At 41.5% G+C, this 21,261-nt stretch overlaps 1 protein-coding gene across 1 annotated transcript in view; it reads left to right on the top strand.

The window, feature by feature from the left end:
* Positions 1 to 21,261, top strand: part of SERPINE3 (serpin family E member 3) — a 61,562-nt gene that overhangs the window by 34,758 nt on the left and 5,543 nt on the right. Inside the window, exons 6-10 of the mRNA XM_015587099.1 lie at positions 4,099 to 4,332; positions 4,513 to 4,527; positions 5,270 to 5,467; positions 7,407 to 7,605; positions 13,498 to 13,598. Of these exons, the coding sequence (XP_015442585.1) occupies positions 4,099 to 4,332; positions 4,513 to 4,527; positions 5,270 to 5,467; positions 7,407 to 7,605; positions 13,498 to 13,598 (747 nt within the window). The remainder of the gene's footprint in view (positions 1 to 4,098; positions 4,333 to 4,512; positions 4,528 to 5,269; positions 5,468 to 7,406; positions 7,606 to 13,497; positions 13,599 to 21,261) is intronic.

The following is a 21,261-nucleotide window of genomic DNA, read 5'->3' as shown; positions in this document are numbered from 1 at the left end:
ACGCAATTACCAAGTACAAATGAGCTCCTGCTGCACGGGCCAGTGCTATGCCAGGAACTCAGCATCCAGATCTATAAGGAAAACTCTGAGCACCAGCAACCTGGTCTCACAAGACTGATGCACGTAGACATACACTCCAACACAGGGCAGTAACTGTATTTATTTGAAATCAGTTAGTATGCGGTGGGGTTGGGGGGCGGGCTGTGTGTATGGCGGGGGGTGGGGTGATTTATTCCCCTGGCAGATCAGGAAGGCTTCTCAGAAGACATGATGTCTGAACAGGGTTATGAAGAACAAATAGAAATAGGAGAGAGGGCCAGGCATTTCAGCCTAATTTAAAACAGTGTCCAAGAGGTCAGGATTAGGAAGAAAGCGAGAAATGCACGTGTAGCTAGCTATCCCACAGAGAAAGGAGATTGATCATCGTCAATTCTCCATTGTCAGGTACCTGGTTAACCAAATTTGATGATTACCAATGTCAAGAATGCTTAATAGTCAAACTCTGTGAACATATCCCACCTTTTTTTCTTACTCATAAACTGCTTTATTATCTTATGCGGTCATAGTTAATTATTATCAACGAGAATGTGCTGCTTAGAGTTCTCGCTAATAGACTATCCCTGCAGTTTGGTTTGCCCCAAGACGGCTCAGAGAATCATGTGTGTGCTGCTTAAAACAACCCACCAGGTCCCCACCACCTGCCCTGGCCCAGTCTTCTTTTCCAAGTCAATATAGACCAATAAAACACGAGTAAAAAGCAGCATCAAAGCACATCCTGGGGTCTGTGGAATTGTTCCTATTTAATCAACAGAAAGATCAATCCAAGTTTGCAGTGGGACACATTAGCACTATCTTCTTCTCACTGCGTTTCTAGCCAATATGTGACAATCAGGAACTTTGCCAGGATTTCTGCATGCTGGTCAGACAAGCACAGCCTGAGATTCAGAACAGACACCTGTGCTGTCCCCAAAGAGTATCTTTGTTTTCACCGCATGAAATACACAATTTCTCAATGTTCTCATTTTTAAGAATTTTCATCATTTTCCCAGGTAAATTAGTAAAGAACACTTTGCAGCTTTCTATCGAGCATAAGAACGCCGCTAGGAATAGAGGCCTCAGAGATGGAGATGGCCTGACCCCTGGGAGAGAATTCTGTTGGATATGTGTGTGGATTTCACTTTTACAGTCATTATGTCATTTGATCCTCAGAGAAACCACATGCAATCCCTAGGCCTCCATTAATAATTCCCATTTTACAAAGGAGACAAGAAGTTATTGATTTGGCAAGACTCAGCTCAGCCAGCGTGCAGGTGGTGGAGCCAGGATTCAAGTCCCAAATTCTCTGACTCCAGATCCTATAGTCTTTCCACAATTCCCCACTCTAAGCCACTGAGTAGTTGCATGAATATAGATACAGCTTGCCTTCTCCGGTTTTCACCAGAGGTCCTTATTACTCTCTCACACCAACCAACCCCTTTAGACATCATCCTAAATCTAACCCTCTTTTTATTTCCAGACAATCAAAATATCAGCATCACAATAATGGTTTTCATAGTTGGGGAATTTATGCATATTGACCTTACAAAGTCAGAACCCATCAAACGCAGTGTCACATTCAGAAGGTCACTTCAGCAAATGTATTAAAATGGAAGGCCCTCTCCATGCTGGCCTCACAAATGAGTTAAAAGGCTGGTCTGCAGCAAGACCCATGAAAATACCATTTCTTCTTCTAGCACTTTCCTCTCACTCTGCACCGGTCCCAGGGACCCTCTCCTCAAACTCCTTACACCTCCCCGTGACACTCCTGACCCACTGCAGCCCCCATGGTTTTCCTTCCTCTGCCTCCCTCCCTGCTCAGAATTTTAGTAGAACCACCTCAGCCCTGTCCAGCGAGAAAGATGCTCCTGCTCCCCCCGCCACCCCCCACCCAGGAGCAGGGGGCAGGAAGAAGAAAGCCCTACATGGCAGATTTCTCTTTCAAGTGCTGCAGTCAACGAGCTGTGTCATAGCTCACATCAGTCTCCTTTGCCCTGTCACTGACAAGGACCTAGAGAATGCATGGCAGTGAAGCAAAATCGAAGGCTTTGTGTTCCATGGGGCTTTGCGCCCGCGTTCATCCCAAGAGGAAAAGACCTCCCAGGCAGGGCAGTAGAGTGCTCCCAGCCACCTGTCCTTCACCTGTGGGCAGGAGGACAGTGAAGCATCCCCTCCCACCACCCTGATACGGAGCAAGTTTATTCACTTGCCTGAGCCCAGCTCCCTCGTCTGTGAATGGAGATCATAATAGTGCTTAATTCTCAGGGTTGTTGAAAGGATTAAATGTGATCATGAGTGTAGAGTGTTTGGCACGGTCCGGGAACACCGTCAACCATCACCACTTTTTTTTCCCATGGTGCTATCCCGGCAGCGTCTAGGAAATCGCTTCCTGTGCGCAGATGGGCAGGGACGGACTAGGCTCAGGTGGAGAAAGAAAGCTAAAGCTACTCTAAAGAGTCTGGCTGTAAGAATGGCTGGTCCCTGGCCCAGAGAGGGTGAGAGTACAGGAGGAGGGTTGTGTGAGCATCCCCAAGGCCGCCCTACAGTGTGGACTGCTGGGATGACCGATTCGCCCCTGCAGGCAGTCCGCACTCGACAGGAACAGGATTCTCTAAGTTCGTAAGACCTTCCTCCTGATTTTAAGTTTGTTTGTTTTTTTTTTTTTCATTCATTTCTTTTCTCACTAAAACAAAAGGCAAGCATTCAAGTTTATAATTCATGAGATATATATCCTGAATTTGCTGTTTACAGTTGTAGATTCTAAGAAGCAGCTTTGGTAGTAAAGTTTTATGGACAAGTGAAATCTGTTCACAGCTGTGTTCCACAACTGGTGGCCAGGGTCTATTCCGGGTGTCCCCCAGAGAATTTTGGCCAGGCAAGTCGGGGGTCTGCGGCTGCCTCCTGGCCTCACCTCCGAGACATGAAGGGTGTTGGAGTAGATAGACCCCCAAGCCAGGTCACAGACACATCCCAAACGGGTGTCCCGAGAAAACCAGCCGGGGCAGGGTAGTACAGGAAGAGGGTGCAAATCGTGTATCTCAAAGGGATGATTTGTAGACAGACACAGGGCTGTGCCTAGGAGGAAGGCGACGGTGACAAGCAAAGGCCAAGGCCATGTTCCAGAGCCAGGGCCTGACTGCTGAAAATCCCCAGCCTGCATGTGTCAGAAGCAGGAAGCTTAGATACTCAGCTGCGTTCTTAGCAGTGGGTGAGGTCTCGCTCCAGCTACAGATGCCTAGGGGAGAATAGAAGCCACAGAGGTGAATGACAGAGTCCAAAAGAAATCCACTATTAATTATGGAAAGAAAGAAGCAATCTCCTTTATAAACAATAAATAAATAGAAGTCCAGCTGCCATCCAAGAAGGTGGAAACTATCGACTCTCTCAAATGCTTATTATTTCCTCAACTTTCTTGCAGGCTCTCGCTGACAATAACAGAGTTGTCCGCTGGGTTTTAGGGAGTGGGGGAGGGGAGGTGTTCTTACCTTTCCTCTGTGTTCCTCCAATTGAAAGCACAGTCCTGAAAGAGGCTGCACCCAAATGTCACTCAGGCTTGTGAAGTGCAGCCGGGAGGATGGATTTAGGCCCTGTACAAGACAGATTGACCATCTGACACCCTGGCCACCGTCCGTTACTGTTACTTACAACTTTCCCCATAAACTGGTTGACTTCGTAAATATTTGAAGCCCCATCACTCTGTGCACCAGACCCACAGCTTTCCCAGCCCTCTCTACTCTAGCACTACTCAACATTTCTGAATCAAGAAGTAAAGGAAAAATCGTCTCTGGCATGTCCACAGTGTTTTTCTGTTCATCTTAGTCACAGCCTGATTTCTTTCAGATTTAACACCACTTTCCTCGCCCTTCAACTTTTAATCTATGGATCCAGGCTAATTCCTGAGCGATTTAGCTATGACTTTACCAAACTAACTGTATAGGGTAGATGAACTTTATAAAACAAGAGTGGAGTTGCTGGGGCCCCATTTTAATGCAATATGCAAATGGAGACTTGCTCACTCCCTACTCACGCCACTGTCAATTTATCCAAATGCCTCCCTCACAGACCGAACAGTGAGAGACTTCCTGCACGCTGCTTATGCCACGCTACCCAGTTCCAGCCAAGGCACCAAGATGGAGCTGGCCTGCACCCTTTTTGTGCAAGCGGGAACGCTGCTCTCCTCCTGCTTTGTGGAGCAGGTCTCCTGGTGGCCCAACTGCAGCCTGGAGCCAGCCAACCTCAGCGAGCCCAACAGCGCCACCGTCCAGGACAAGGAGTGGGCCTCCAGGCAGAGCACAGGTAAGAGAAAACCATCCATCTCAATGAGGCTAACGTCAGATGGCTGTAAAGAAAGAATACCACCCATTACTTGTCAGAAGCCATGCAGATGGGCCGCCCTCCACTGCAGCTGAAGTTTGTCCTCCTGGGAGACCCTACCCTGATTTACAAATTCCCTGTCTCAGCTCATTGTGCTATCAGGGGGCCAAGGTCACAGTTAGCTGCTCTCGACTCCGAGGCAATTGTCCTCTAAGAAAAAGGAGCAGTTGGTGTAGCTGTGCAGAGTCAGGCCAGGCTGCTTGGGTTCAGATCCAAGATTTCTATCTTGGGCAACTGGGCTAATGGTGGCTTTGCTGCTGATAGTACGTGACTTTGGACAACCTCTCCAAGCCTTGGTGTCCCTATCTGTAAAACTGGGAATAACAATAGAATTGGGGGAAGGAGTTGGTGAGGACGTATTCAAGCATTTAGAACAGAGCCTAACACAAAGTATGCATTTATTAAATAAATAAAAGGCTGGAGAAAAAATTGTCCCTTGAGGAGTGGTCAGCCTGCTTCTCTCTGGAGAGATTTTAATTTAAAGACCATTCCCTGGAAGTTTTTGTCTATGCAAAGGCTCTGCTAAGGATGGGGCTTAGCGGCTGGGGAGATGGGGGTGAGGTGCGGTGGGTAACACTGCGCAGCATCTCCCAGCACAGCACCCAGCCCCTCCCAGGGGTCTGCCTGAGCCGTGCGTGCCTAACGCTTCCTAGGAAACGGCCCCAGGTGGAACCAGCTAGAGCATCCCGACCTGTTCAGAAAAGAATTAAACCTTGGCCTTCAGCAACAACTAGTTATAAAGGCGATTCTGCAACTAATAGGTACTAACAAGCAGGCTACAACCTGACTTCGGGAATGCCTCAGCACCCTCCAGAGCATGCACACAGGTGTCACCACATAGTCGCTTTCCCGCTTGCAGGTTTGGGCCCAGGGGACTCGACGTGGGACCAAGGCAGCGCAGCATTTGCTCAGCTGGTGCTCGTAAGCACCCTGTCTTTCCAAAGCACTTGGTGGCAGAGATTCTCCTCCATGGACACTCAGCTCCTGCCTTTCACCTGTGCACAGGGACGTGTCCTCCAGGTCCCCATGATGTACCAAATGGCCGAGGTCAACTACGGTGAGTTTCTTCCCTGCCAGCCAGGGGTCTAAAGTGGAGAGACCTCGGAAACAATGTGGCCGGGAGGGGAGACCAGGTCTCTGCTCTTAAAGCATTGAGCTTTTTCTGTGGTTCCCTCTGCCGTGCGGTGTGTGGAATAAAGATGAGGGAGCCGGGAGACTCACAGAGGACAGCGAGGAACCAGATGGGGAGGAGAACCCCATTTCATGCTTGACGTTTCCCTCTGCACTTCGTAAATGGAGGAGTTAGTGTGAAATCAAAAATGTTTGGACCAAACTCCCTCCCCTGGCAGGTAGTCCCATAAAATGAACTTCACTGTGTGGTGCTGAGAAAGGATGGAAGATTGAGAGTTGTGTCTAAAAGGCTCTCGAAAGCATGTCCACATGGAAGGGGCCATGGTCCTGACATGCCACCGTTCTGTCTGTCCACCCTGCCTGGTGGTCACTCATCCTGGTCAGGGGTGGTATGTGATGCCAGTGAGTGCTGGGGAGCCCCGTCTGGCAGACTGGTGTGTGGCGTGGACAGTTCAGTGGGGCCCAGCAGGCAAGGGAGAAGGCACCCCACCGCCCTGCCCCTCACACCTCCTGTCACTCATTTGCGGGCTCAGCCCCTTCTATTTTGTGTGACTAATGATGGTCTCACCTAAGAAAAAGCCAGTGAGACTTAAATCATTGTTTTAGGAACTTTGACATTTAGAAAACTTGCTATCGTTCTACTTTGATTCTGTGCAAGACACATTGTGAGAGCTCACTGAACTTATTCATTTGTTTATTCGACTAGTAATTATTACCAGAGGTCAAGTAAGATGGGACTGGAACATCTATTAAATAAGTAAATATACATTTACAATATACTACAGTTCTTGTTCTAACACCTGCCCATTGCTGCTGTGCCCTGTGCTGGATGAGCTGTCAGCCGTAGGACAGCCAGTGGCTCTTGAAGCTCTTATTCCTCCCAGCGTGCCCTGCACAGTGACTGGCACATAATAGAGGCTGAGCAACTGTTGATTGGGCAGATAAAGTATAGAGTAGGAACCATGCCCCTGTCTTTCCTCACTGAGCCTAATATTTTACCTTAGTGACCAGCCAGCTCCACTGCCCCCCGGCACTAGGGCCCAGGACTCGCTGTCCTCCCAGGAAGGAATTGTGCCTGGAGCTCCCCAGAGGCTGCTGGGTCTCCCCACCCTGCCTGGATTGCTCCATATTACTTGTCCTCCTTGCCCCATCACTGGGTCTGGACGCTGCCTCTGTTTTCACCAGGGACACTTGCTGGGTCTCCCTGTCTCTGGCCATTTGTGTCTGCTGCCGCCTCTCCCATCACATGCTTCTGAAATCATGCTCTGCCCAATGAGCTGGACTTGTCCTTGGTCAGCCATTGCCATTGCCCACAAGTTCCCAGCTGTTCAGCCTGAGACCTATTTGTTTATGCCACAGGGTACAAATTATCTGCCCCCAGGTTAGATCCAGCCTGGAATCATGTTGTATTAGGCCTATGTAGTGTTTTAAAAATTGGGAAGTTGCATATGACATCTGGGTTTACGGCTTCATTAAAAAATAAGATCTGGCACAAAGAGCCTGCGTCCCCACATGGCTACAATCAGCCAGGATTGGAGCAGCTGCCCCTTTAAGACAAGGTCTATGGTTCTCCCATGTGTCATTGTCCCCATCATGCCCAGCCACTGCAGGTCCTGTGACTCAAGACTTGTGAATGTATCTTAGAGATTCTAGGTCCTAATATCAGAAAAGGTGACCACAGTACCCAACAACCTTTGACCTCAAACCTTTGGCCTCAGCCTTTGGCTTCCTGAGAGTGAGGTGGACACCCTCTTAATGACATGTATTATTTCCCATCCTGCGAGCTGGCCCTTTCCAGAGACTGGCACTGTTTGGTCCCCCTGGCTCCCGAGACAGATCTAATACCCCATTCACTGAACTTCCAGGCCAGTTCCAGGACCTTGTGGGTCATAAGATGGGGGTGCTGGAGCTGCCTTACCTGGGAAGTACAGTGAGTCTGCTCCTGGTGCTACCTCGTGACAAAGACACCCCACTGAGCCACATTGAGCCACACCTCACAGCCAGCATCATCTCTCTCTGGTCTTCCAGCCTGAGGAGAGCCAGGATGCACGTGTTCCTGCCCAGGTAAACAGCGTATCATCCTTGCAGGGTGCTCTAAGGCGTAATCGAGCTGGCCAGGCCTGGGTTAGAGAACCCAGGTGGTATCACTCCAGGGTCTGTCCTGAACCACTTGGCAAGCTTGTCTACTGTACCCCTCGAGGTTAGGCCAAGCGGGAGTTAACCTAGAGTTTCAATCCATTTCAGAATCACTGCCGACTAGCTCATGACACAGACTGAAAGGAACTAATTTTCTGGGGTGTTCTCAAGAGGAGGTATCATACCTTCACTGGACCATACTAGAGCCCCCAGGTCTCCACTTCAGCTTCATGTCACAAGCAGTTGTCTGGGCAGGGAAAGAAGGGCAGTGCACTGACCTTGGAAGAATGTACCCCAAATCTTATCACATCCTAAGAGTATTCAACTGTCATTTGTCCAAAACCAAGAAGGTAAGATAGCTTACATAATTGAACGAATACAGATATAATTCTAATCAGAAGGCAAATTAAGGCACTAAGATTTAAGACTTTAAGTCTCTGTGCTAAAGGTTTCCTTCTTTCGCCTCTAAGTAAACAGAGTGAGACTTTCTTGTACTCAATAGGTACAAATATAATTTATTTAAAAGTTAAATGATGGTGTTAGATTTTGCTTTCCCCAAGCAAATCCTATTTGTAAAACTCATTATTTTACAAAAGATCCCTCACTGAACATCTTTAAATGATAAGCTTCTCCAATACATTGGAATCAGAGTAGATTTATAATGTAGACCAGCATTAAGTGGGGACTGTTTTCTGAGGGCTCATTTTCGGCATGTGGCTTCTTCACGGTCCTTCTCACTGGCCGCTTGGCCTCCTCTACTGTCCAGGCTCTCAGCAGTGCAGAGCCAGAGGCTTTGGCAGTGCTCCCTTGAAGAGTTAAAAATAAGTCCAGGCACTGGAATAAAAACGCATAAAGAAAGACCCAGTAAGTTAAGAGCCACGGTCTGAAGTGACATCTGCTATAGCCAGAGCAGAAGGTGAACTTAACTCTACGATAAAGCCTGTCTCTCCAAACCAAATCAAAGCACGAAGACACTAGCTATTTCAGCAGACCTCTCTGGCATAGAGCAGAAGCATTTTCTTCATATCAGAAGTGATATATGTGTTTTTAAAATCCACCAGATCTCATAGTTCCAGAGTGAATTTTGCCCCTTCCTTCAAGGAGCTGTTGATTAATCACCATGCGTGTGGTTTGTGCTTTTCTAAGGAAGTTTTCTTTTTTTTTTTTAAAAAAAAAAAAAAGAGATTCAATTCACATACCATAAAATTTATTTTTTTAAATGCAAAATTTAGAAGTCTAGTATATTGGCAAAGTTGTGCAACCATCACCACTATCTAATTCCAGATCATTTTCATCACCTCCAAAAAAAAAAACTCCATACCCAGTAGCAGTCATTCACATTCCCCCACTCACAGCCCTAGGCAGCCACTAATATACTTCCTTTATGGATTTGTCTATTCTGGACATTTCGCATAAATGAAATCATACAGTGTGGCCTTTTGTGTCTGGCTTCTTCCACTTAACATAGTGTTTTCAAGGTTCATCCTTATTGTAGCATATATTAGTACTTCATTCTTTTTATGGCTGAATAATATTCCATCATATGAATATACTACATTTTGTTTATCCCTTCATCAGTTTATAGACATTTAGGTGCCAAAACACTTTTGACTTGTTTCTACTTTTTGGCTTCTACAAACATTCATGTGCACATTTTTGTGTAGATGTATATTTTCAATTATCTTGGGTAATATCAAGAAATGGAATTGTGGGGTCAAGTGTTAACTACATTTTTACTCTGAGGAACCACTAGACAGTTTTTTCAGGGGTTGCAGTATTTTACATTCCTACTAGCAGTGTATGAGGGTTTCGGTTTCTCCATATCCTTCTCAGCACTTGTTATTGTTTGCCTTTTTCTTTTAAGTCCCTCTTCGTATCTAATGTACAGAGTTTCTGCTTGGCATAATAAAAAGGTTCTGAAGTGAATAGTGGTGATGATTGGACAACAATGCAACAATGCACTTAATGCCACTGAATTATACACCTAAAATGGTTTAAATAGTAACATTTAGGTAGTGTATATTTTACTACAAGTTGTTAAAGTTTTTCATGGAGAGAAGAGACAAGGAAAGAGGACAAAGACTGCCTCCCAAATAATGAATTAAAAGGTAGGGATTATAATAAAGCCTCCATTCAGGAACCGTAATTATTCTTGATTCTGTTAGAATACATTCACCTTCTCTGTCCTCCAGCAATGCCCTTCTCTGTACATTGGCTTCCTCTTCAGGCTGGAGGCAACATGGTTGCAACCCATCTGACCTCATAAGTGTGTGTAACAACAGCTGTAGGAAAAGAAAGCCTTCTTTTTTTTTTTTTTTTTTTTTTTGCATTATAGCCATCCTAGTCAGTGTAAAATGATATCTCATTGTGACTTTCATTTGCATTTCCCTAATGGCTAATGATGTCAAGCAAATTTTCATGTGCTCATTGGACATTCGTTTATCTTTTTTGGAGAAATATCTATTTGAATCCTTTGTTCATTTTTAAATTGGGTATTTGTCTTTTTATTGTTAGTTATAATAGCTTTTTATATATTCTGGATACCAGTCCTTATTAGATATATTATTTGTAAATATTTTCTCTCATTTTGTAGGCTGTCTTTTCACTTTGTTGATGATGTCTTTTGAAGCACAAAAGTTTTTAATTTTGGTGAAGTTCAATTAATCTATTTTTTTCTTTTTTCTTGTGTTTTTGTTATGTAATAGCTAAGAAACTACTGCTTAACCAAAGATCTATGTCTATGTCTTTTATCTAAGAGTTTTAGCTCTTATATTTAGGTCTTTGATTCATTCTGAATTAATGTTTGTATATGGAAGGAGGTAGAGATCTAACTTCATTCTTTGCATGTGGCTATGCAGTTGTCTCAGTGCCATTTATTGATACATCCCACTGGATTTTCTTGGTACCCTTGTCAAAAATCAATTGACCATAAATGTTTGAGTCTATTCCTGGACTTTCAATTCTATTCTATAGGCATAAATGATACTTTTGCCACTACCACACAGTCACTGTAGCTTTTTAGTATGTTTAGAAATTAGGAAGTGTGAGTCCTTTAACTTTACTTTTTATGAAGATCATTTTGGCTATTCTGGGTCCCATGCATTTCCATAGGAATTTTAGGATCAACTTTAGTTTGTCAAAAAGACAGCTGAGATTTTGGTAAGGATTCTGTAGAATCTGTGGATCAATTTGGGGGATATTGCTTCTAACATTATTAAGTGTTTCAACCTATGAATACAAGATTTTTCATTTTCTTTAATTTTTTTCAAAGATGTTAGTTTCTAGTGAAAAAATTTGCACTGCTTTTATTAAATTTATTTCTAAATATTTCTACATATTTTATTCCTTTTGATGTTATTATAAATGGGTTTTCATTTTTGGATCATTCTTTGCTAGCATAGAGAAACAGTTGATTTTTATATCTTGATCTTATGTCAAGTCACCTTGATGAACTCACTTAGCTCTAAGTGTATAGGGGATTCCTTAGGATTTTCTACATATAAGACCACGTTATCTGTGAATAGAGATAGATTTACTTCTTCCTTTCTAATCTGGATGCATTTTATGTCCCTTTTTTCTTCTTTCATAATTGCCCTGTATTCCCCCCAGTACAAGGTTAAATGGAAGAGGTGGGCATCCTTGACTTGTTCCTGATCTTAGGGGGAAATCATTTGGTATTCACCATTAAGTATGATGCTAGCTGTGAGTTTTTTGTAGATGCCCTTTTTTGGTTGAAAAAGTTCCTTTCTATCCCAAATTTGTTGAATGGCTTTTGTTTTTGTGTTTATGAAATGGTGTTGGATTTTGTCAAATGTTTTTTCTGCATCTGTTGAGGTGATCGTGTGGCCTTTGTCTTTTATTCTATTAATATGGTGTCTCTCATTGATGGGTTTTCATATATGGAACCCACCTTGCATTCCTCGGGTAAATCCCACTTGGTTCTAGTATGATTTATATGTTGCTGGATTCAATTTGCTAGTATTTGTTGAGGATTTTTGCATCTACTCATAATGAATATTGGTCTGTAGTTTTCTTGTGATATCCTGGTTTTGGTAAAGAGTGTTTTTTTAACTCTGGACATTTTCGTAGCATTTCTTCTGGACCGACCTTCATAGCCACACCTTACTTTTACTATTATCATAACTTACTTTTACTATTATCCTTCATTACTAAAAACATTACCCAGTTTTATCAACTACATCAATTGCCATGTTTGGCTTCAGACATCCCATAGCTCTTTCTCAATATCATTGAGAAAAAATAAAACCACAAGGGTAATGATAAAATGTGTGAGCTGAGCTGGGCATTGTTCTGACCACGTTGCATGCATGATTTCACTTAATTTTCACAAAGATAAGAACTAAACACTACTAGGCTTGTTTCACAAATGAGGAAACTGAGGCCAAAAGAGGTAAAGTAACTTGTCCCAGGTCCCTCAGCTAATAAGAAGCTGAGCCAGGAATCAACCACGAGCACTGGAGTCCCAAGATCGTGCTCTTAACCACTACTTCTCAGCATTAAGGGTCTTCAAAAGATGTGTTTTAACTATTTAAAAATTTTCAGAAGAGGCAATCAAAAATTGTTTTGAGAAATGTCAGCATCGACTTGAAGAAAGCATGTACCTTCTTTTGGAAACTATTCTGAAGATCCAAAACATCCATTTATGAAAAAATCTGATACTTTTGTACTGGTAACATTGCCTCACATGGCAATGAAGATCTTTGATATTAAATGGTCTTGTCCAGTATTTTTACTCTCCTAAAAGTTCTGCATGGTTTAGAGAAAAAGAGTATCTAAATTCCATTTTGAACTTTTTTTATTTTCAAAGAAAAATAATTTCAAAATTCCTTTTAAAGATGCTCAATGGTAAAATTTTAGATACTTTGCCCTTGGGAAAATATTGCAAAGTTAGTATGCTAATTCTTTCTCCTCTCAGGACTTACTGGGAAAACCAAAGCTTTAACTTGTATTTCTTCTCTGCTGTGCGTCAAAGGCACACACTACACACAGCAAACACGAAAATATGTCTTAGCAAATGAATATAAACATATTAAATGAGACAGTCTATTAATTATCAGTCAGTCAACAACTTCTCCGCACCTACTCTGTGTGAGATGCCACACGAGATGGGAGGCAGCAAAGCGTAGAAGGCAAGCTCTGCACTCAGACAACCTCGGTTTGAGTTGAGCTCCACCGTGCTCTCATTATGTCATCTTGGGCAAGTTTCTTAAACTCTTTAAAGCCTCAGTTTCTCATCTGTAAAATGAGGATAATAATAACATCGTTATGCGAACATGAAACAAAATAATCCACATAAAATACTTTTCTTAGTGCTTAGCACATGAAAATCACTCAGTAAATATTAATTATTAGGGAATAAAAAGTTGAGATGGATTGCCTCCTATCTCAAGTAGTTTATAATATAAGTAACCATAATAGGAAATGTTCTATACATCAAATGAGTAAAACAAAGTGTAAATGGGGCTTTAATAACCAAAGATCACAAAACAGCTGGAGAGGAGGGGATAACAATTGAATTGGGCTTAGAGAAAAAGTTAATAAATCAAAGACAATCAAGGGAGATGGAGGACACCTGGGAAGAACAGCCGATGCAAAGGTAAAGAGGAGAGATTAGATTATTATGGTTAGGTTATTCAGAGAGTAGAGTTTACGGGAAGGACCAACGAAAGATAAAGCCAGAAATGATCCCGGAGAACCCTTACTTCCAACTTGAGAGTTTGGTTGTATATATGGTGTGTATAAAAATATGAATAAGAATTTTAAGTAAAAGTTGATGGTTTGTTTTTGTTTTTTTTTTAGATTTAGGATCCAAAATCATTACAACTTAAAAAATATTTTAAATTCTTGGGGAGTCACCGATCTTTTTGATCCACTCAAAGCTAACTTGAAAGGAATTTCAGGTAACGACAGTTCTTCCAAGCTTTTTGTCATTGTGTTTGTAGGAAGTTTTCTAATTCGATTAAAGGATTCTCATTATTTTTACAGAATTTTCAGTGGTAATCAGCCAAAGTTAACATTATTTAAAAGAATAAAGAAAGTGCTTTGCATTACATAAGAATTTGTTGCTTCTGAGAACAGTTGAATTGGGGTTACACTTTGCAGAGGAAGGGTGTTTCTTGAAACCTCTAAGTATCATTTTCGGAGATCACCTTCAGAGTGAGTTCAATGACCATAGGACACACTACAACTCACCTTCCCTCTGCCCATCGTGACCAGGAGCATGCCAGAGATATTGGTGCAACAACACAGTTCTTGATTCTGACCTCCCACTCTCATGCCAGCCTCACCATCATCCTGTTTCTCTCTCCCTCCCTGTACCTACTCTGTCCTCTTCTAATGAGCCAACCTTGAAACTTTCCCTCATCCATCTAACTTTTCTTCAAATTACCTATGCATGTATAATCTTGCCCTAAAATAATCTCCTTCTCAGAGTCTGTATTAAATTTCTTTGCCCATAGTAGACATGCTACTACTAATCAATAAGAGCTGTGTTTGCCTATGATTTGACAGGGACGTACATCAAATATTAAAAGAGAGTGGAATGCCAGAGCCTTACATTCCAGAATCCTCTCAGGAGACCATTAGCTAAACTATTGCCAACTCCAAAGGCTCAGGTTTATTTCTGTTCTACATAGAAGTAAATTATCTGTACAAAGATGACACTACCACAGGCATATCCATTGGCCTTGACATTTTCCTTGCCCAGTGAGCTTGAGAGTCTCTATTTTGAATGCTAGAACCTCATAGCACAGAGAGAATTTTTCTAATTCTTAACTCAGAATCAAAGCAATCACAGAAAAAAAAAAAAAAATGGGAGTTTGGTCTGCAAGAAAAGTCTTGGCTTGAACTTTGGATGTGACCAGACTAACGGGCAGAGTTACTTATCAAATATAACACAAGAGGAAGAATCTATTTTAGAGTATTTAAAATCAACCAACTCTCTACTCATTGCCTAAACATGCAAAGAGATAAACAAAGCAATAGTCAAGTGTATGGACTCAGTGCCTCTGACAATGCTTGGCGCACAGTGGATGCCCACTGAATATTGTTGACTTGGTTGGATGACTCAATCAGAAATTTCCCCTGGTGACACAGGCATAATTTGGCCCTGCAGGGGAAGACTAGAGGGCAAGGAAAGAGCAAAGGATGGAGAACTTGAGTGCATCCTATCATTAATAACATGAAAAATCCAATCGTGGTGTCTTTTTGAAATTCCAGAACTGAGCCATGACATCCCTGTTGTTGAAGGCAGTACCATTGTTCTTTAGATCATTGTGGTTCAGAACTTTGGGGCCGTTTTCGACCTTTTCTTCCACACTACTACATGTAGTTCACTACTAGGACTTACTGATTGTTCCTTCATAGTTCTTAAATCTCTGCCTTTATGTCATAGAAGTACATCTTAAAATGCCATTATCCTGTGTCCTCAAACAGGACAGAGCTTAACCCACACCGTGCGGCTCTCCCATCAATAATGACTTTCGAAGCCCTTAAGCTTGTTTGACAAGATCTAACAATCAACCTAGTTTAAAAAGAATTTTTTTGATACCTAACCTCTTTTATTAAAATGCAATTAAATTCTACTTGTATTTGTTTAAACCACTGGAAATATAGGCTTGTGGATCAGGCTAGGTAAATAATTATTGAGCAGTTAATATGTGCCAAGTATAAAACTTGCATGCACGTTTCCTATTGATAAAACATGCCAGCCTTATAATCTTCTCCCATAAAGTTTTGTTCCTCTAATGTAGGGGTGACAAAATGATGGCCCAACATCTGTTCTTATAAATAAAGTGTTATTGAAACACTGCCACTCCCATTTATTTACAAAGTATCTATGGCTGCTTTCCTGCTCCAATGGCAGAATCGAGCAGTTGCAACAGACACCGTATGGCCCTCAATGGCCAAAATATTTAATATCTGGCACTTTACAGATAAAGTGTGCCAACTAAAATATTGCTTTCCAATAGCTCTTCTTTGAACATAATCAAGAGACGAGTCACTTCTGTGCCCAAGTGTGCTGTTGACTTAATTCTGGAGACATGGCCACTGAATCTCTCTAGCAAATAATTTGTTCCATTATTTCTAAAATAGGCTAGCTACCACCCACCTCACATCTTACTTGTGGAAATGAAATTCTTTAACATATAGCAAAACAGCAGCAGAAAGCTTACCAGAGGGTAAACAATCAGAAAATGCTGGCCTTCCTTCGTATAATTAACGAGAGGTCACTAAGCAGTTTGTACTATTGGTGGAAGTTCAACAACCACAGGAGAACATTTGGCCTTTTCTTTTCAATTTGGTTCCAAAGCCCAGAATCATTTTACTCAAAGTCTCTATCCCCATTTCAGAGTCACTCGTCTCTTCCTTCATGGCATCAAATCCTTTTTTGCTGCCTGAAATACTTGTTCAATATCATTTCAAGGCCCAACTCAGCCCAGGGTATAATTTTTCCCTTCAAATATCCTTGACACTGCATGTCATGAAGCTTTTAATAATTTCAGTTTCACTTACACTAAAGATACCAGCTAGAGATGTACTTCTTGAGCAATCGATCCCATGCTTCCTAATCCAAAAAATAGTCCTTGGGCTATTGAAACATAAAAAAAAAACTATTTTATTCATGACTTTTATAGAGGAGTAGTTAGTTTCCAATATGCTCAGTAGAAAGCACAAGCTCCCTGTTACTATGACTTAAATGAGCAAACCACCCATAGCTGTTTGGCTGTACACTGACGTTAACTTATGCCACACCCGATGGTTGCTCAGAACTGCAATAGGTCATCAGGATGGTGAGATGTCCTTTCCAACTTCAGTCCCCATCTCATGAAAATCAGCTAGCAACTATCCATAAACAAGTCACCATTGTGAAAATCCCAGCTCCCAGGGATGAGGCTGAAGCACCCCTCTGAAACAGAGACTAAGAAGGACTACATTAGAAGGGTGAGAGGAACAGCTACACCCTGACTGCATCACCACTCCCCCAGGCTGACATAGCACTGCACCAACAGAGCTCCCCGGGGCCTACCGTTTCTCCAGTGAGAAAAGAGAGCCCAAGGTAAGTATCCAGCTCATCCAGAATTATAAGGTGCTTCCTGGCAGGCCCACTCAGGTCTCACATCACAGGAACCACTGGGGATCAGATAGAGATGGAGAGGGAGGAAGAGCAAGGCTTACAGTAGCATCCCTCAAACCTTGGCCAACCATATTCCCACTTGCAGTAGCACCTCAGCAAAAGACCCCAGCCAGCAGCAATGCCAATTTGCAGAGAGAAGAGCTGCTGGCCTTGTCTGGCCAGAGAGCTTGGTTAGCACTGCTGCCTGATTTGGGTCCCCATTCAGTGAGCCATACTACCACTCCACTGAGGCAGGGAAGCAAATTCACAAGCCCACCCAACTGCTGAGCATAGCCTTAAGTCCTACCCAGCCATGAAGTCTGGCCAGAGAACCCAGATAGCGAAGAAGTCCATCCTATAGCCCTGCTTGGGCAAAGAGTCAAGCCAGTAGCCCTGACCAACTGTTGAGCATAACCCCTGGCCCCATATAATCAGGGAACAATAATCCTGGGCAGCCTCGTAGCCCAGCCCACAATAACCCAAGCCACAGAACCAGCTTACAACCCCACTCAGCAGTGGAGCCCAGCCTGCAGTCCCACTGAACTTCAGGGCACAGCCTGTGGCCCCACATAAACATAGAGCCCAGCCAGTAACACCATCCTGATTTGGTTAGCATGGCCTGAGACCCCCACCTAACCAGCAATTGCAGAGCCTAGCCTATAGCAGCCCATTCATGGCATCTAAACATTGATACCACCCTGCCAGATTAGAGCCTGCAACTTCACCCCTCCATAGATGATTGCAGGGCTATTGGCCCAACCTGACTATTGGGCATGGCCAGAAGTTCTGCCCAAACAAGAAGCGAAGTTCACCAAAGAAATAGAAACCATCGGAGAATAAAACAGAAATTCTAAAGCTGAAGAATACAATGACTACAATGAAAAATTCAAAAGGAGCTTCAACAGTAGACTCAACCAAAGAAAGAATCAATAAAATAGAGGATAAGTCATTTGAAATTATCTAATCAGAGGAGCAAAAAGAAAATAAGAGTGAAGAAAGCCTATGGGAGTTGGAAACATACATAAAAAAGAAACAATATACACATTACACAAACCCCAGAAGGAGAAGAGAAAGAGACAGGGACTGAAAGTTTATTTAAAGCAATAATGAATGAAAACTTCCCAAATTTGGGGATAGAAACGGGCATCCAGATTCATGAGGCCCAAAGAATACAAAATAGGTTGAACCCAAAAAAGTGCTACACTGAGGCATGTTGTAATTAAATTGTCAAAAATCAAAGACAAAGAAAGACTTTTGAAAGCAGTGAGAAGAGACAAGTTACACACAAAAAAACCCCATAAGATGATCAGCAAATTTTTCAACAGAAGCTCTGCATTCTAGGAGAGAGTGAGATAATGTATTCAAAGTATTGACAAAAAAAAAAAGAAGAAGAAGAAGAAGAATATAGCAGGCAAAGGTGTCCTTCACAAATTAAAGGAGAGATTATGCTGTTCCTAAACAAACAAAAGCTGTGGGAGTTCATCACCACTGGACCTACCTTACAAGATAGGCTAAAGAATATTCTTCAAGCTGAAATTTTAAAATGCTAATTAACATTATAAAAACATATGAATGTTCGGAAATTACTGTTAATGGTAAATATAGTCAAAATCTAATTATCTAGTATTGTAACGGCGGTGCATAATTAATTAGAACTACTCAGCAAATGCAATAAAGTCGCAGGATATAAAATCAATGCACAAATGTCAGTTGCATTTCTATATACTAACAATAAACTATCTGTAAAAAAAATTAAGAAAACAATCCCATTTACAATTGCATCAAAAATAATGTTTAGGAATAAATTTAACCAAGGGGGTGAAAGATCTCTACATTGAAAACTACAACACACTGATGAAAGAAATTGAAGAAGACACAAATAAATGGAAGAAAGGATATCCTGTCTTCATACATCGGAAGAATATCGTTAACTCTCTATATACCAAACCAATTCTCAGATTCAATACAGTCCCTATGAGAATTCCAATGTCATTTTTCACAGAAGTAGAGAAAACAATCTAAAATGTGTATGGAACCACAGAAGATCCTGAATAGCCAAAGCAATCCAAAGAAAGAACAAACCTAATTTCAAACTATATTACAAAGCTATAGTAATCAAAACAGTATGGTATTGGCATTAAAAACAGGCACATAGATGAATGGAACAGAACTAAGATCCTAGAAATAAACCCATGCATATACATTCAACAAATATTTGACAAGTGAACCAAGACTACTCAATGGGGAAAAGATAGTCTCTTCAATAAATGGTGTTGGGAAAACTGGATATTTACATGCAAAAGAATGAAACTGGACCCCTATGTTACACCACTCACAAAAATGAAATCAAAATGTATTAAAGACTTAACGTGTCTGAAACTATAAAACTTCTAGAAGAAAACATTGAAAAAAATCTCCTTGAAATTGGTCTTCACAAGGATTTTTTGGATACAACATTAAAAGCACAAGCAACAAGAGCAAAAATAAACAAGTGGGATTATATCAAACTAAAAACTTCTTCACAGCCAAAGAAACAACTGAAAAAATAAGAAAGCCATCTATAGAATAGAAAAAAATATTTGCAAACCATATATCTGTTCAGGGACTAATATCTAGAATATATAAAGAACTTGTAACTCAATAGCAAATCGTCATCATCATCATCATCATCATCTAATTTTAAAATGAGCAAAGGATCTGAAATAGACACTTTTCCAAAGAAGATATTCAAATGGCCAATGGGTACATGAAAAGGTGCTCAACATCTCTAATCATCGGTGAAATGCAAATCAAAAGCCACAAAATCACCTTACACCTATTAAAATGGCTATTATAAAAGAGATAGTTAACAAATGCTGGCAAGGATGTGGAGAAAGGGAATCCTCGTGCACTGTCGGTGGGACCGTACACTGGTACAGCCACTGTGGAAAACAGCATGGAGATTCCTCAAAAAATTAAAAATATAACTACCATATGATCCAGCAATTCCACTTCTGGGTATATATCTAAAGGAAATGAAATCACTATCTCAAAGAGCTATCTGCACCCCCACGTTCATAGCAGCATTATTTACAACAGCCAATGCATAGAAAAAATTCTAAGTGTCCATTGACAGATGAATGGATAAAGTTGTAATATATATATGAAAGGAGGAAATCCTGCCATTTGCAACAACATAAAAAAAATTAAAGGCATTATGCTGAGTGAAATAAATCAGAGAGAAAAGGACAAATCCTATATATCACTTACATGCAGAATCTGAAAAAACAAACAAACAAAAAAACTAAACTCATTGAAACATAAGATAGTTGGTATTTGCCAGGGGCAGGGAAAGCAATGGGGATGGAGGAGTAAGTGAAGGCTGTCAAAGGGTACGAAACTTCCAGTTATAAGTTCAGGGGATGTAATGTATAGAATGGTGACTATAGTTAACAATATAGTGTTGTATATTTGAAAATTGCTCAGGGAATATATCTGACAAGTTAATACACAAGAATTGTAACTATGTAAGGTGACAGATGTGTCAACTAATCTTATTGCGGTAATCATTTCACAACACATACATATAGCATTACCTTGTACAACTTGAACTTACATAAAACTACATGTCAATTATATCTCAATAGATCTGGGGCAAAAGACAAAGAAAGGTGTGAGGAGTGGGCTAGAGGAATGGAGAAAGCAACTAACACAGCCTAGTTTCAGAGGCCCTTCCAGATTCTTTTTTGCATTCTGTTTGTCCTAGGCTGCATGCTATGTGACACACACTGTCCACCTTTTACAATTAAGTGAAAAAAGATGAGAAAGAAACTAGAAGCAAATTCTGGTGATAACTTTTTTAAAGCCACTAAATTTTCCAATAGTAAGTAATAATAATTTAAAGACAAACAATATGTTTATCTTGCTTTGCATGAAGCTTGAAATCAAATATAGGAACATTCATTCACATTTTGCAATCTTGTGTTTACACGTGTCAAGTTATGAAGACTCTTAAACCTTTTGAGTATAACCAAGCACAGGCAAAGAATGGCAGTCTCACTAACAAAACAAAAGGGCCATAGAAAAAATCATCTGATAAGATTCACCCAAGACCCATTCTATCCTGCACCCTTATGATTTTACAGATACCAGCCAACACATCCTTACAAGTGAAATCAGATTAAAGAACTTTAAGGCAGCTGTTTTTATGGAGAAATGAAACACATGTACAAGTGTGAGTAGTGTCTAATAATCATTGATCCGACATTTACTACACATAACCATTGTTATACTGGTTGCACAATGTACAAAATATTTAAAATTAGTGAGATAGCTTTTGTCTCCTAGGAACTAGAATCCGAAAAGTAAGGTTAACACGTAAACATGTTAGAAGATGTTACAGAAGAAGGGTGAAGAGTATGCTAAGAGGGAGAGTAAGGAAGAATCTTACTCCTTTGCTTTGGATATTG

Source organism: Pteropus alecto, unplaced genomic scaffold (assembly GCF_000325575.1).
Source record: "Pteropus alecto unplaced genomic scaffold, ASM32557v1 scaffold413, whole genome shotgun sequence".
Lineage (NCBI taxonomy): Eukaryota > Metazoa > Chordata > Mammalia > Chiroptera > Pteropodidae > Pteropus > Pteropus alecto.
The sequence above is the reverse complement of the archived record's forward strand: the minus strand, read 5'-3'. Positions and strand labels throughout refer to the sequence as shown.